The sequence below is a fragment of the Doryrhamphus excisus genome, chromosome 14 (genome assembly GCF_030265055.1).
Source record: "Doryrhamphus excisus isolate RoL2022-K1 chromosome 14, RoL_Dexc_1.0, whole genome shotgun sequence".
Classification (NCBI taxonomy): Eukaryota; Metazoa; Chordata; class Actinopteri; order Syngnathiformes; family Syngnathidae; genus Doryrhamphus; species Doryrhamphus excisus.
Genome location: NC_080479.1, coordinates 12,268,224 through 12,282,314, shown reverse-complemented (window position 1 = coordinate 12,282,314; position 14,091 = coordinate 12,268,224). Strand labels below are relative to the sequence as shown.

Sequence of the window (14,091 nt, the reverse complement as noted above, 5' to 3'; positions counted from 1 at the left end):
GTCTTCATAAGCCATGTTGCCAGATTGTTTCCTAGCGGTATTGATATGAGACAAGGTATTCCAAACCATATTTATTCATCATTATTCCCACGGAGACGGACATCTTATCTTACAGGTAGGTCATTATGAAATCTGACAGGCAAAAGCATGTGAAAAAAATTCATAAATATTGTCTGATATACATTTGTATAGAACATTACATTGATAGACAAGTATGACAAATAATACATTCCTCTATTTGCTTGTATTTGACCCAAAAAGTCACAAATAATACACATTTTTCATCTTTTTTCTCCTTGTAATCACTGAAATCAAACATTCAGAGTTCTACAATCATGACTTCATGCATTTAGTAAAATCCAAACAGAATCATGGATTTAGTTTGCTTAAAAAAAAACAAAAAAAGTGCTCGTAAAGTTGTGTAGGAAACCACAGACATTCCAAAGATGCATTTTGCTTAGAAGATATAAAATTAGAGACCGAAAAAAAAGCATTTTCTACTTTTCTAGACTCCATTGACGCACTGAAGCCAACAAAATAAACACAATCATTGGAAAAACATTCTCTTCATGCAGCTCACTGGAAGTGTCTGATATCCTCCTGACGACCGATGGAACCTCCGTTTAAAAGACATTGGCCATCCTTCCTGGCTTTTACCACACAATGTCACGTTGTGTGTGCGTCTTTACATGCAAGTTGTGTGTTTAAGTGCACAGTGATGCCCCAGTTTTCATCCTACGAGAGCAAAAATGTTCTAAAAGGACTGAATAATGCATGACATAGCTGCACAGTAACAACACATTGGAATACTATACAATCCTTCAAAAGCTATACTATTTATCTTTGGTCTGCCCAAAAAAAAAAATCCAGTTTAGGTCTCTCGTGTACTGCAGATATTGATTTTAGAAGAAGCGCTGTGTACATGAAGCAGAAGATGATGGAATTAAAGTAGAAATGTAGGAACTTATCTTTGTCCTGCAGTGCTACGTGGAGTTTAAACCCTTAGCAGACCCTCTGGGAATTATGGTTGTGTTAAACTAATGTACCGTAGGACCAGTAATCCTTATTTAGAAATGCAATATTTTCAGTTAAAGCATAGAAAATTATTTTTTCCAACCTGATGGGAGCCCTCTAGACATGAAATAACATCCCTATAGTCACCTTAAAACTCATATCACCCAATATAGTGGACATAAAACAGATTTGTGCTTACGCGCGTTGCTCTAAATGTGTTCCGGCGGCATGGACAGGAAGGGATGAGTTGAGTTTTTCCTTGGTGGAGGTTACGGCCGTAACAGTAGACCGTGTTAGGGATTATTGTGCCTGTTGTGAGATAATTCGAACCTGCAACAAAAACCTGTTGTTCCGGCAGTCAAGTCTGGTGCTTGTGTGTCTTTTGTTCTCGTGAATTTACGAGAATAAAGTCCGAAATGTACACGCTTTTTTTCTTCTAAATTGTCATAGATTTAGAAGAACAAAAGTTGTACATTTGCAAGAATAAAGACGTAAATTTACAACTTTTTTCTTAAAGTCGTAAATTTTACAAGAATTAAGTAGTAAATTTACAACTTCTTCCTTGTAAGAGTAAACTCGCAAATTATTTTTCCCCCAAGATTTTCGACTTTTTTCTCATAAATTTATGACCTTATTCTTGGAAATTAACAACTTTATTCTCTTAATATTACCACTTCTTTTCTTGTAAATATCTCACTGTTTTTCTTGCAAATGTACGACTTTTGTTCTCGTGAATTGGCGAGAATAAAGTCCGAAATGTACACGCTTTTTTTCTCCTGAATTCTCAAGAATAAAAGTCATACATTTACAAGAAATATTCGTACATTTAAAAGAATAAAGTCAGAACCTTTTTTTCTTGTAAGAGTAAAGTTGGAAAATTATGTTTTTTTCTCTCAAATTTCCGACTTTTTTGTCATAAATTTATGGCCTTATTCCTGGAAACTTTATTCTTGTAATATTACCATTGTTTTCTTGTAAATGTATGACTTTTGTTCTCGTTAATTTACACTTTACTTTACGCTTTTTTTTCTCCTAACTGCTCATAGATTTACAAAAGTTGTACTTTTACAAAAAAAAGTCGGAAATTTCTGAGAATTAAATCGGAAATGTACATTTTTTTCTCCTAAATTTAAGACTTTATTTTTGTAAATTTACAACATGAAAATCTCAGATTTTTTTTAATGTGACCCTAAAATAAATACTCATAATAATAATAATAATAAAAATAAATCTCTATGGCGACTGCATTGCACCAAGACAAATAATATGGATCCACGTGCATCTCTGACCCTGTTGCTGCATTGACGGAATGTTCTGAAGGCAAGCGTTGACATTAGCGGAGCTTGGCCGAGGCAAGACGTGGACTCAGGAGAGAGGAAGAGGTAGTTGTACTCTGTCTTATTCTCGTCTCCTCCTCCTCCTCATATTAGAAAAAGCTCACCAGAGTCAAAGCCACATGTCTTATTCTATTTCCAGACGTGTGCTGTCATATGTGCTGAACTTGGAGCCGTGGCGCCACCTGTGGGTTGACTGTTGAATGGCATCACCCCGCTGGTGTTGTAGAGATTCATGCCGGACATATGCTGAGTCATCTGAAGGACACAAAACACACTAATAGCATCTCAAAGAACATGGTTAACTTTCACTTCTCGATCTTCTCAATTTTCCCTTTCCCAATTGTATTCACTTATTCTATCTAATTTTATCCCATTTTATCCCAAGGCATACCTGTGCAACGTTCCACTGCTGCTGCTGCTGCTGAGCTCCGAACATTTGCTGCTGGGGATGTCCCATCACCCCAGCACTCTGCTGCTGCATCAGTAATCCGCCTTGCTGCTGTCCCATGATGCTGTTCTGCTGCGGCGCCATCATGGCGTTTTGCTGCTGTCCCACCATCCCTTCTGTGTAAGGTGAGCCGTGTTGAGTCGTCATCAAGCCGTTCTGTTGGACGCCCATCATGCTGTTCTGCTGTTGACCCATCATAGCAACCTGTGACATCACCATGGCTCCGCCCATTCCACCCGCCTGGGCTAAGGAATGGTAAGAACCATACGGGTGTGTCGGGTATCCCATTTGGTTCATATACAAACCTGAAAAACAAAAGTCAGACATTAAAAAACACAACAGTTAATGATGTAATGATAATAATGAGGAGGAAGATGTCTCACCATGGTTAGCCGCCATGCTGCTGAAATGCACTGAGGGGGTGGAGCCGTACAAGGAGAGAATAGAATCCTTGGACAACTTCTTGAACGCACCTTCTGCCTTTTTGGGTGCCGGGTCCAGGAAGAGGCTGAGGTTTTCAGGCACAGAGGCGGTCACTCTGCTCTGAGGCAAGAAGGTGGAGGCAGCCTAAAGCAACAGACAGCTAGCTTAAGTACAAAAAAAGTACAGTCAATTTCGGAAATTACAGGAGGTCATTATTCAATATAACAGTCGGACTCATGGTGTCATCTTACTAACACTAATCTCATCACTCAGCAGCTTAACACTCAAAAGTTATACCTCAGAAATATACAAACATGTACCAATACGAATGTAAAATGAACAACTACGTTTGAGAACACCATTCCATTGGAGGAGCATAGATGGTGGATGGCTGCAATGCTGCCTATGTTCACCTGAGTGAGCCAGATGACCTGGAGCCCAAAGCCCAAAGGGAGAATGACGTCATTGCAGCGCCCCAATGAATGTGTTGCTCAACTACAATGCCTTATGGGAAAATGTTGTTTTTTCATTTTAAACACATATTGGTACATGTTGGTATATTTTCCGGGTGCATTCTTAAGTGTTAAATTGCTGTGTGATGAATTTTGTATTTTTTTTGTAAAATGTGCTTTGAAAGATGACACTGAAAGTTGGACTATTATGATGTTATGCTATTACTGAAAGGGTATAGACCAGGAGTGACAATCAAGGGCAGTTCTCTTTTCACTATCTCGTTTTGTCTTGAAAGTCTCATATAGTCATACATAAAGTCCAATATAGCATTCTGCTGTTTTTTTAAAGGATCTCCTGCAAAAATACCAGAAGAACATCTTCTACAGTATATCAGTGATTCCCATAAACAATCGTTTTCCATACCCTCCATTTTTCCCATGATTCAACTGTGAACTGAACTTCCCGGTGTGATATTATATCCCTGGTACAGTACACAGTAGAGATATAGAGCGTTTGTCCGTACTGTGTTCTTTGAGGAGGAAGTGGAAGGATCTGAGAGGGTACTGAAGAGGTCCAAGGCAGAGTGTGCAGAGTTAGAACCTGCTGGACTCTCGTTATTTGTGTTTTGAACCCCATTGGACACTGCTGGACTTGGAGCGTCTAAGACAGAAAAGAAGGATTTTAGTAATGATACATTATGCATACAGGAAGTAGCTGCGTTTATACCTAATCCAAGCAAATCCGTAACACCTTGAGAGTCTGTCTTTGGGCTGACGTCTTTTTTCTATAAACACACCAAACATTCATATTCAATGATTTATTCATTTTTTCCATAAAACTGCCACACTTACCAGTTTCATTTTCTCAAAGACAACAGGCTCCTTGGGGATGTTCTCACAGCTCTTTTCTTTCTGCGTGAAGAGAGCATAGTTTCATGTATTATTTATACCGAGTTACACCTTGTGAGATGATGACTCACCCTGAGCATTTGGATGTCAATGACCCGATCCATGTACTTCTTCTTGTCATACTTGTCCCTGATGAAGATCTCTGCAGACTGGTCCGTCTCGGGCCGCTGGAAGCATTCTGGTAGGAAGGCCTCGTAGAGACGCTTGGCCTTGGCGTTCCCCATCTCCTGAACACACTGGCGAGGGATGCCAAAACACAACCATATCTAAAAACTGTAGCGCACTTCCTTTTTCACAGTTTTTTTAATGTTTGATCACATTTTCAATGTTAATTATACATGAAAATACAGGAGAACCACCACTGTCCAACACCCACAACTAAAAATATGCATCAAGACTGTTAGAGCGGCGGCACGGCGGACTAGTGGTTAGCGCGCAGACCTCACAGCTAGGAGACCAGGGTTCAATTCCACCCTCGGCCATCTCTGTGTCGAGTTTGCATGTTCTCCCCGTGCCCGTACTCCGGTCTCCTCCCACACTCCAATGTGAATGTGAATGTGAATGGTTGTTTGTCTATATGTGCCCTGTGATTGGCTGGCGACCAGTCCAGGGTGTACCCCGCCTCTCGCCCGAAGACAGCTGGGATAGGCTCCAGCACCCCCGCGACCCTCGTGAGGAAAAAGCGGTAGAAAATGAATGAATGAATGACAATTAGAGCCCTTTTGACATGAAATAATAGCTGGGGGAGCTGAGTGGGTGGCAGACAGGAAGTGACGCAGGGGATTTAGAAGAGAGGCATTATTGTGGATGTTGTTCGATCTAGTTAATTTAGCCATCATTTATACTAAAATAATTAATTTTGGCAAAAAAATATGTAAAGTGGCTGCACGGCGGTCGAGTGGTTAGCGCGCAGACCTCACAGCTAGGAGACCAGGGTTCAATTCCACCCTCGGCCATCTCTGTGTGGAGTTTGCATGTTCTCCCCGTGCATGCGTGAGTTTTCTCCGGGTACTCCGGTTTCCTCCCACATTCCAAAAACATGCTAGGTTAATTGGCGACTCCAAATTGTCCATAGGTATGAATGTGAGTGTGAATGGTTGTTTGTCTATATGTGCCCTGTGATTGGCTGGTGACCAGTCCAGGGTGTACCCCGCCTCTCGCCCAAAGACAGCTGGGATAGGCTCCAGCACCCCCGCGACCCTCATGAGGATAAGCGGCAGAAAATGAATGAATGAATGAGTGAATATGTAAAGTTTGCTGTCAATGATGTCATCCCTGACCTGGACCTGCTCCTGCGTCCACTGGTCCAGGTTGACGGACTTGACTTTGGAGATGTGGACCCCGAGATTTCGATGAATACCGGCGCATCTTATGCAAATAAAGATACCCAAATTCCACGATGACCATCTCGGACCTGTAAAATAGAAAGGATTTAGACGTGATGCAGTGTTTAGTTTTGCCTGAGAAGTCACATTGAATCAACAAAGGCGAGGTTGAAGAACAATGACGGGAAAAAAAATCCATCAAATGAATCTGAGCTCAATTACAGCCTCAGACCTCAATTACCAGCCAGAATTCAGCAGGGAACTCATCTAATCCTGCGTTGTCCTGACACATAATAGCATCCAACAGGACAGGTAGCCTATATAACAGAGACCGAGTGGAGACACACACAAGCAATCAGGCTGCACAATACCTGCAGGCGTGTATGTGTGTGTGTGTGTGAGAGAGAGAGAGATGACTTCATAGTCTTTTAGACCACAGCGTTACTTTAGGACAGTTTTTTTCAACCGTTTTTTAAAAATTGGAAAAATCTTTCGGCACACCACGAACCCCCTCACGTGCATCACTAAGTCTGATGGAGGAACGAGGCAATCAGTTACGTGTTGCCACACGGACGAATATTACATTGCCCTGCCGGTCTTTATACCACCGGTACTCGACAATGACATAATATTTGCAGAAAATGATTAATAAATGTTAATTTAAAAAACACATTCAGCATCAATCAAAACATATATTGCACGATATTTAAATGTAACAACTTAATAAAAATGAATCAACACGCTGTTTCTACCGACATCAACATCAGTCTTGCTGCAGTGTAGCCTTTTCACCACGAGATGGTACAAAAGTTCTTCTTCCAGCTTCCTCAAGTGGCCCCTTATTTGCCAATGAAAGAGGAAGGAAGTCTTCCTCTTTCAAGTCTTGTTCATTTTTGGGGCTGTGCTATTATCTAATCAGGTATTTATTTCACGGTGAAATAATTATATGACTGTATTTTTTAGCAGACAACACAGATCACATCCAGTCATGCAGGCTGACGGTCTGGCTAAAGTATTAGCTTTTAGCTGTCATGGCGGCTAATAATAGCAGAATTAGTGCCTAAATCCTGCTTAACTGCAGCAAACACTTGTTCAGACCCACATAAAAAGATTATGAAATATGTGGAATGCCCCGGAATGGAGAAATCCCTTTGGCGTCCACATCCTTTTAATGCCTCCATGGCTTGTCTGCCTCGCATTGTCCCTTTCTCACATTTATCTCTTCGCAACAGTCTGACCTTTTCTGTTCTCCGTACTGAATCACTGCAGTCTCACACTGTTGGAGCCACTATATTTGGTAATGTTTGATCATTTAGACAAATAATCATAAAATAATGATGAAATACTCAATACAATTATTTCTTCAGTAGTAATCAGCTTCATAGTCCCTGATGCATTTTTGTCTGAATATTCCATCTGTTTTAGCATTGTTATTGCTAATGACAGAATGACGCCGTACGTGTTTCCCGTGCACCATAGGTCATCTCAAGTGTTTGTAGCAGCTAATTATGGATGTCTGCGGCCCTGATGTTTGGAAAGGTAGCATGGCAACCACATAAACCCTGAAGGGAGGCGATGGAGGAAGGTTGAAAGGCGCTGAGATGACTTTTCATAGTGGACGTGCGGAATGAATCACACCTGCATACTGCGCCACAGCAGCCTCTTTAGTGGCAATCGATGAGGTGTTATGTACTGTTTACTGAAACACACACACACACACACCTCCGGGTACAGAAATAGTCCAAGAGTAGGAGGCAAAGTCAGAAAAGGAATAAAATTTCGAGACGGTTTGCATACTATACGGCCAATTTGGTAATACGTAACACAAAAACGTATTGCTTATAGATGGACGGCTAGTGAAAAGAGGGCTTCCTATTGTGCCTTAATGGCTTTTACATACACACATACACACACACACACACACACACACACACACAAGCATATGGCTAATTAGCCAACATCCCACAAGGATAAACGCTACTTTCAGCAGTTAATCCAGCGGAGTCACAGTGCAGTACTTACTATTACCACACCAGCACATGACTCCATATCCAGACCTTATTTACAACGTTCTTTTCCGTACTTTTATCATCTGTTTATCATCAGCAAATTGCTATTTACAAATAAAACGGCAAAGCAAAAAGGCACAAAGTAAAGATGAAGTCTCTAAATCTTGCCTCTTGATAGCACACTTCCTTAACCCTGCAACTAAACCAAACATGACTGTCCCTGTTTAATGACTATGTAGTATCAATCATGTAACCAACCTGACACTGTAAGCCGCATCATGACTTTATTACAGACTACCGCTGCTTCTTTTAGCTATACTCGGGATCTCACACACACACACACACACACACACACACACACACACACACACACACACACACACACACACACACACACACACACACACACACACAATCATCCTCCGCTTCCATTTCCCAGCACCTAAAGTCCTTCAGGAGGCCTGAAGCTATCCAGTGACCCAGCACCGGTCTCTGCTAAGCAGATGGATCCTGATGGATAATTTACTTATACATGCCCTCCATCTGTGTAGCAATGTGACGGGCAGAGCTGTGATCCATAAACAATGGGAAAGGGGAAAGGAACACATTGTATTATTTACTCTCATTTTATTTTTACTATACAGGCCTAATTTGGTCATTGCAGTGTCTTACACACAAATAAATACACTAATCCTCTGCTGTGTCACCCTCTCTTTGTGACTCAGGGGGATATGCACCGTGTGTGAAAAGAAAATCCCTGCTGGGACCTGATTGGATGAGACAGGTAAGCGGGCGGGGCTTTGGCAGCAGGTATTATACAGTACAGTATATCACTATGGCAACAGAATGGAGGGGATTTCTCTGACAGTTACATGATGAAGTGATGTGTGCTATTAGTAATAGCAGCGCTACATGCGCCTTAATAAGGAAATAACACTTACAAAACACTTAGTGTGAGCTTTGTGGCTTTGTGTCGCCACTTCCTCTTTAAACACCCCGAGGGATGCAGGTACTATATGTCAGAGTAAACAAGATTACAGGAGCGGACGCCGGATGCTTTTAGGGCGTGCACGTGTGTCTTATGTGTGTGCATTAGGAATCTTTATCATAAAATGCACTCAAATGCACGCTTGAATGCATTTTATATTGCATGGACAGAAATAAGGAAGTGTGACATACTGGTCAGTCATGTGTGCAGACAGGTGCTGTTTTCGCCCTAATCTCCTCCGTCATCTAATAAGGCCTTAAGGTGTCTGAAGTCATGTGCTTTGCAGCTAATAAAAGTGGTCAAATTTGGAGTTCAACCCAACTTTTTCTAGAAAAACATGCTTCAGAAGTCACACATTGTGATGATAACCATAGAACCAGGAAACAGACATTAGAAAGGGTTTGGCTTCACAACACAACATCGTTATCACTTCATTCCAAAAGGTCGGACTCAAACGAAAATATTTTGGCGGCAATTTTTCCGCATATATAAAATAAAAATCCAATTGAAAAAAATCCCATACAGCCTGGCAAGATCAAATTCGGTAATGTTTCTCACCTTCTGTATCAAAATGCCGGCAGTTGCAACTTTCTTTGGCCCCATGGTGGGTTATTTAGCAGTCACTTAATGAAAAATGCACTGCCTATGATGCTTTGTCTGGACATTCAATATAGTACAAAGCGCTATTGTACGAAAACAGATAGTGTGTGATATCAGATGTCTCCAAAAGGGGGAGTAGTTTTACTATTTTGTAGTTTTGTTGTGTTTTATTCACTTTGTTTTCTGCTTGTATGACAGTTATTAATGTTAAACGTATTGTACTCGCCCATGAGCATCTCAAAAGCCATATTATTAGGTACACCTGTACAAAGAAAACAGTGCTGTGTCTGATATCATTCCATTCCAGACATGCATATCCGGCCTTAAAGTGCAAATGTAAGCCAAAAACTAATAAATAAATCACAACATTAAAGCACTCAGGAGCCTGCGTGATGATTCTCATGAAATATCGATGAGGTCGGCAACGCGTATGAGCCTAGTCGAGCATTAAAAGCAGGTAAATAACGACCAAGAAGCGCACACACGACTGCACCTGAAACCTGCTTACTCATGCCGCCATTCATAATATTCTAGTCAGAGCTTCTTCCTTTGCAGGGATGACTTTCACTGGACAATTTATGACCAGACAGGAAGTGCTGCTAAGTAGCCAGGACGGGTAAAAAGTGCTTGTTGGGACTGTGGTATAATTTCTCCGAAGGCCTTAAAGCACCCGAGTGTTCTGCACAAAAGTATAAGGACACCTTGAAAAGGTAGGGGAAGCTTCCCAAAGGTGTTTGAGGGAATTCTTCCACACTAAACTCATCCAAGCATGCCTCAGCGCCTTTCCCAAAAGGTTCCAAAGGATCCTTACTAAAAGATGTGTTCCATTACTATTAAGTATTTGCCTGACTTGCTTCCCTGTTTGTGTCCAAAACAAGCTCTCAAGTGTAGAATAACAGGTTTAGCAAATGGCTGAGGACATTTAGTTGATGATATTATGGCATCACAGCGTCCTATTGCTGCTGGATCTGCACTTAGAATCAGGATGTGTCCACATATGCACCGATAAACACTAATCCGAGGTTGCATGTCTTGATTGACGCACCTTCCAAGCATAAGGATTGCAGGTACCGTACAGCAATGTGACCCACCTTTCGATTCGCAGTCCGCGCAGAATTTGTTCTCCTCCAACGCCAGCAAAGAGTTGAGCACCGACTGATATCGGTCGACGTCTTTCACAGATTTGCCCGTCATCATTGCGCAATAGTTAACCTCACCTTCGGTCCACAGCAGCTATAGCACTGCACCGTGTGTATTCTCAGATAGCCCTTCTTCTCTTTGATTTACTGGAAGCAGTGAGTTGCAGACTGGCGCTGCTCCTTCCTCCTCCTCTTGTCAAGCCACGATGGGATGATAATGATGATGATCCTCCGCCTTTACGTCAAACAGCATGCAGCTTAGTGGAGGTGCAAGGTCTGTAGTCCCATTAAAAATGTGTATAAAATGTTATTCCTGGTAACGATTTAAAATAAAGGGCAGAAGCAAAGCGCGTACCTGTGATCCATCACTGAAATGCCATCTGCCTTATCTCACTCCCTCTCGCTCTCTCTTTCACTATAAATATGTAATTGATCAACACAGCAAGATACCAGATTATTCCAACGCTGCTCTTCCCTGCATAATAAATAAATAATTAAGATTCTTGTCCGCATGCTAGATTACCTATACTGCCATCCTATGGTCACTTAAAGTACGGCATGCTTTTTGTGCTTCCTGTGTGTTCTTCTTGAACGCTAGAGGACACTGTCATAGAGCTTGGTATACCAAGCTACGGAAGTGTCTTAGATCAGTCTCGGAAGTATGTATTTGCCTTCAGAATAAAATCTGCACAATCACCAAACCTTCCTCATATTGTGTGTTTTATTGCAGCGAAAAGCCGGAAGTTGCTTATTCTTAGCCGTTGCTTGAGAGATGCTAGCGAGCCACTGCGGTTGCTAACACGGAAATAGCTACAGCGCTATCATTAAACATATAGAAGGACAAATACCGAGTTAGCAACCTTTTGCGTGATTCTGTAACCTTTTCCACAATGTCCCGGCAATCCAGCCGCCCAACTGACAGCAAGAAGATGGTAAGCCACTCTTACTAAAGGATAACCGTTGCTAAGCTAGCTAATGAGAGCAGCCCTAAAGAATAAGCACTGCCTGGTCATTTTGTTTGTCCACTTAGTACATACATTATCTGTAAATGCATATATATTTTTAACTAATGCAGTTTCTTGTAGAATTCGGAGCTGTTCACGTTGACCTATGGAGCCCTGGTCACGCAATTATGCAAAGACTATGAGAATGATGAGGAGGTCAACAAACAACTGGACAAAATGTGAGTTTCCTCCACTACACTTCTCTTTTAATTGTACATATTTATATGTAGAGAACTAGCGAGTCTATTGGCGCATACTGCTGTATTAGAAATGCATAACCTCATAAGCATAAACGTCATCATGTAACATTTAAGATCCTACAACATATTTCCAACTGATCTGCTGCAATATGATCATTGTAAAGACATTGTGTTAAATATTGTTTTTTGTGTTTGATGTGGTAGTTTAGATCACATCTGGATAGGTTATGATTCACATAACATGCAATGATGACAAAAAAGTACTTCATGAACCATATAACAAACAAGCTACAAAAGCTATAATTCATCAGCTCATGAGAGGATCGATCACATTGATTCATTGATGTGCTGAAGCGATAACATAATTTGTTAAAAACGCAAGCACATGGCCCTGAACATGGAGTGTCACAAAAAAAATGTCTCAGAGAACAGAAGTGTCAAGCAGAAAGTCGCAAAATATTTTGACCACTGACTTGACACAAAAAATGTTCAAATTAGTAATTTAAGTGTATTTCATATCAATTATTATTATCAACACATTTCCAAAAATGTTGGAAAAACTCATAACAATGTGCTTCATGTTTCCTGGCTCGCGATGTCAGTGTTGTTCAGTCTGCCAGCACATCAGAGACCATGGTAGTGTCTTGGAATCATCCATCAGGACTTGTAAAGACTTCTTGTCTCATGCCAAGTGTTTGAACCAAGAATGTGTCCAATCCCATTACAAGGAAATGCAGCCTTTTCTCTTATTTTCTCCCTTCGTGTGCCTCCCCGTCTTTCATAAGGGGTTACAACATCGGAGTGCGTCTCATCGAGGACTTCCTGGCACGCTCCAGCGTCGGCAGGTGTCAGGATTTCCGAGAAACGGCCGATGTCATCGCTAAGGTAATTGGTCGGTTCCAGGGGTAATCAGAGCGTGACGGTGGACATGTGGAGGGAGGTAGGGAGGAGAGATAAATCGGATTAGAGAACTTGATGGAACTTTATAAAAAAAAAAGTGTGTCAAAGATGAGAAGGAGTCTTACAGAAAGTCAACGAGGAGGTTGTCACATTTTTCCACATTGTGACTCAATAGCGCCTCTGCTGGCTGCAGCCAAGTAGTGCATGTTATTGCTTCAAGGCATGATTTATCAGAAATTAATTCTGTAGAATCTCATTGAAAAACTATTTGTTCTGATTACATGTGCTCATGGACAAGACGTTCAACACGTTCCTGTTTCCATGTCCTGTGAAACACGTGTTCCTGCCTCACTTCCTTCCTTCCTCAGTCATGTTCTGTAAAGTCTTCCTTTATGACCCCTGAAAAAAAATTACAGGCGAAACAGCAAGTGTGTGTGTGTGTGTCCAATCCTCCATCTGTTTTCAATGCGTGAACAGACCGCCACGGCAGTGACATGCAAAAGCAACAAACATTTTACAGATCATAAAGAGTGCAGAACTCCCGGTGCAGCTATTTTCCATATGTAGCATGAGTGAGCGGCTCTGCTGTATGACTTCCTGAAGCTGTCTCATTAACCCATATTTCCACCATGGCATAAGAAATTAATAAGAAATGACCTTTTTTTATACAGAGATATAACACTTCCTGCTTCTTTCACCCAGGTGGCGTTCAAGACGTACCTCGGCATCACCCCCAGTGTGACCAACTGGAGCCCAGCAGGGGACGAGTTCTCCCTCATGCTGGAGAACAACCCGCTGGTGGACTTTGTGGAGCTGCCCGACAACCACAGCACTCTCATCTACTCCAACCTGCTGTGCGGCGTACTCAGAGGAGCCTTGGAGATGGTAACATCCCATAACTCAGTCACTAAACATTGACAGTATTTCATGGTAGAAGCAACACATGAATGTATTTGATATAAAATGTACTGGGAAAGAAACTATTGCAGAAAAACCTCCAATGGTTTGTTTGGCAGCTGACACAGGCTATGCCAATCGATACCAGTGTGTCAAATTTCTCTTGCATCTCTATATTTGCTTTGCCTAGCTGTCCGCAGCTAGCTGCTTAGCTCAAATTATCGGCCAAGCTTCTTGTCGATGGACTTCAAATATGACTTTACAACGGTGACATTTTGTTTTAAACGAAACAAGCACTGCTGTTAGTTTGGAACTCGTTTTTCCTCCCACCGGGAAGTGGATCGGTCCATCGGGTACGTACTAACTTTTTCAAGTGTCATTGTTATATTGTTGTCATTATACTGTATGTATTGTGGCCCTGCCCAATAGCAGTCATCATAAATAGA

At 41.6% G+C, this 14,091-nt stretch overlaps 2 protein-coding genes across 6 annotated transcripts in view; one reads left to right on the top strand and one right to left on the bottom strand.

Moving 5' to 3' along the window:
• Positions 1-56: 56 nt before the first annotated feature.
• smap2 (small ArfGAP2) lies at positions 57-11,120 on the bottom strand. 4 transcript variants are annotated; one of them, XM_058047801.1, is made up of 10 exons: positions 11,000-11,120; positions 10,597-10,920; positions 5,864-5,997; positions 4,655-4,819; positions 4,527-4,586; positions 4,402-4,459; positions 4,199-4,335; positions 3,183-3,366; positions 2,743-3,104; positions 57-2,606 (listed from the first exon to the last, which is right to left on the bottom strand). In XM_058047801.1, the coding sequence occupies exons 2-10, from the start codon at positions 10,700-10,702 to the stop codon at positions 2,481-2,483; spliced, it is 1,332 nt and encodes a 443-aa protein (XP_057903784.1). In that variant the 5' UTR covers positions 10,703-10,920; positions 11,000-11,120; the 3' UTR covers positions 57-2,480. The 4 variants fall into 4 exon arrangements, with proteins under 4 accessions (XP_057903784.1, XP_057903785.1, XP_057903783.1 ...); XM_058047802.1 differs by having other exon boundaries at positions 10,597-10,879; positions 11,000-11,113; XM_058047800.1 differs by having other exon boundaries at positions 10,597-11,107.
• A 273-nt stretch (positions 11,121-11,393) lies between these two features.
• The window catches only part of trappc3 (trafficking protein particle complex subunit 3), a 49,260-nt gene continuing 46,562 nt past the window's right edge, over positions 11,394-14,091 (top strand). For both annotated transcript variants that reach the window (XR_009119415.1, XM_058047850.1), the window contains exons 1-4: positions 11,394-11,576; positions 11,730-11,827; positions 12,634-12,733; positions 13,451-13,633. Coding sequence is in view for 1 of the 2 variants with exons in the window: in XM_058047850.1 (XP_057903833.1) it covers positions 11,535-11,576; positions 11,730-11,827; positions 12,634-12,733; positions 13,451-13,633 (423 nt within the window). In the remaining variant the exon portion in view is untranslated. The remainder of the gene's footprint in view (positions 11,577-11,729; positions 11,828-12,633; positions 12,734-13,450; positions 13,634-14,091) is intronic.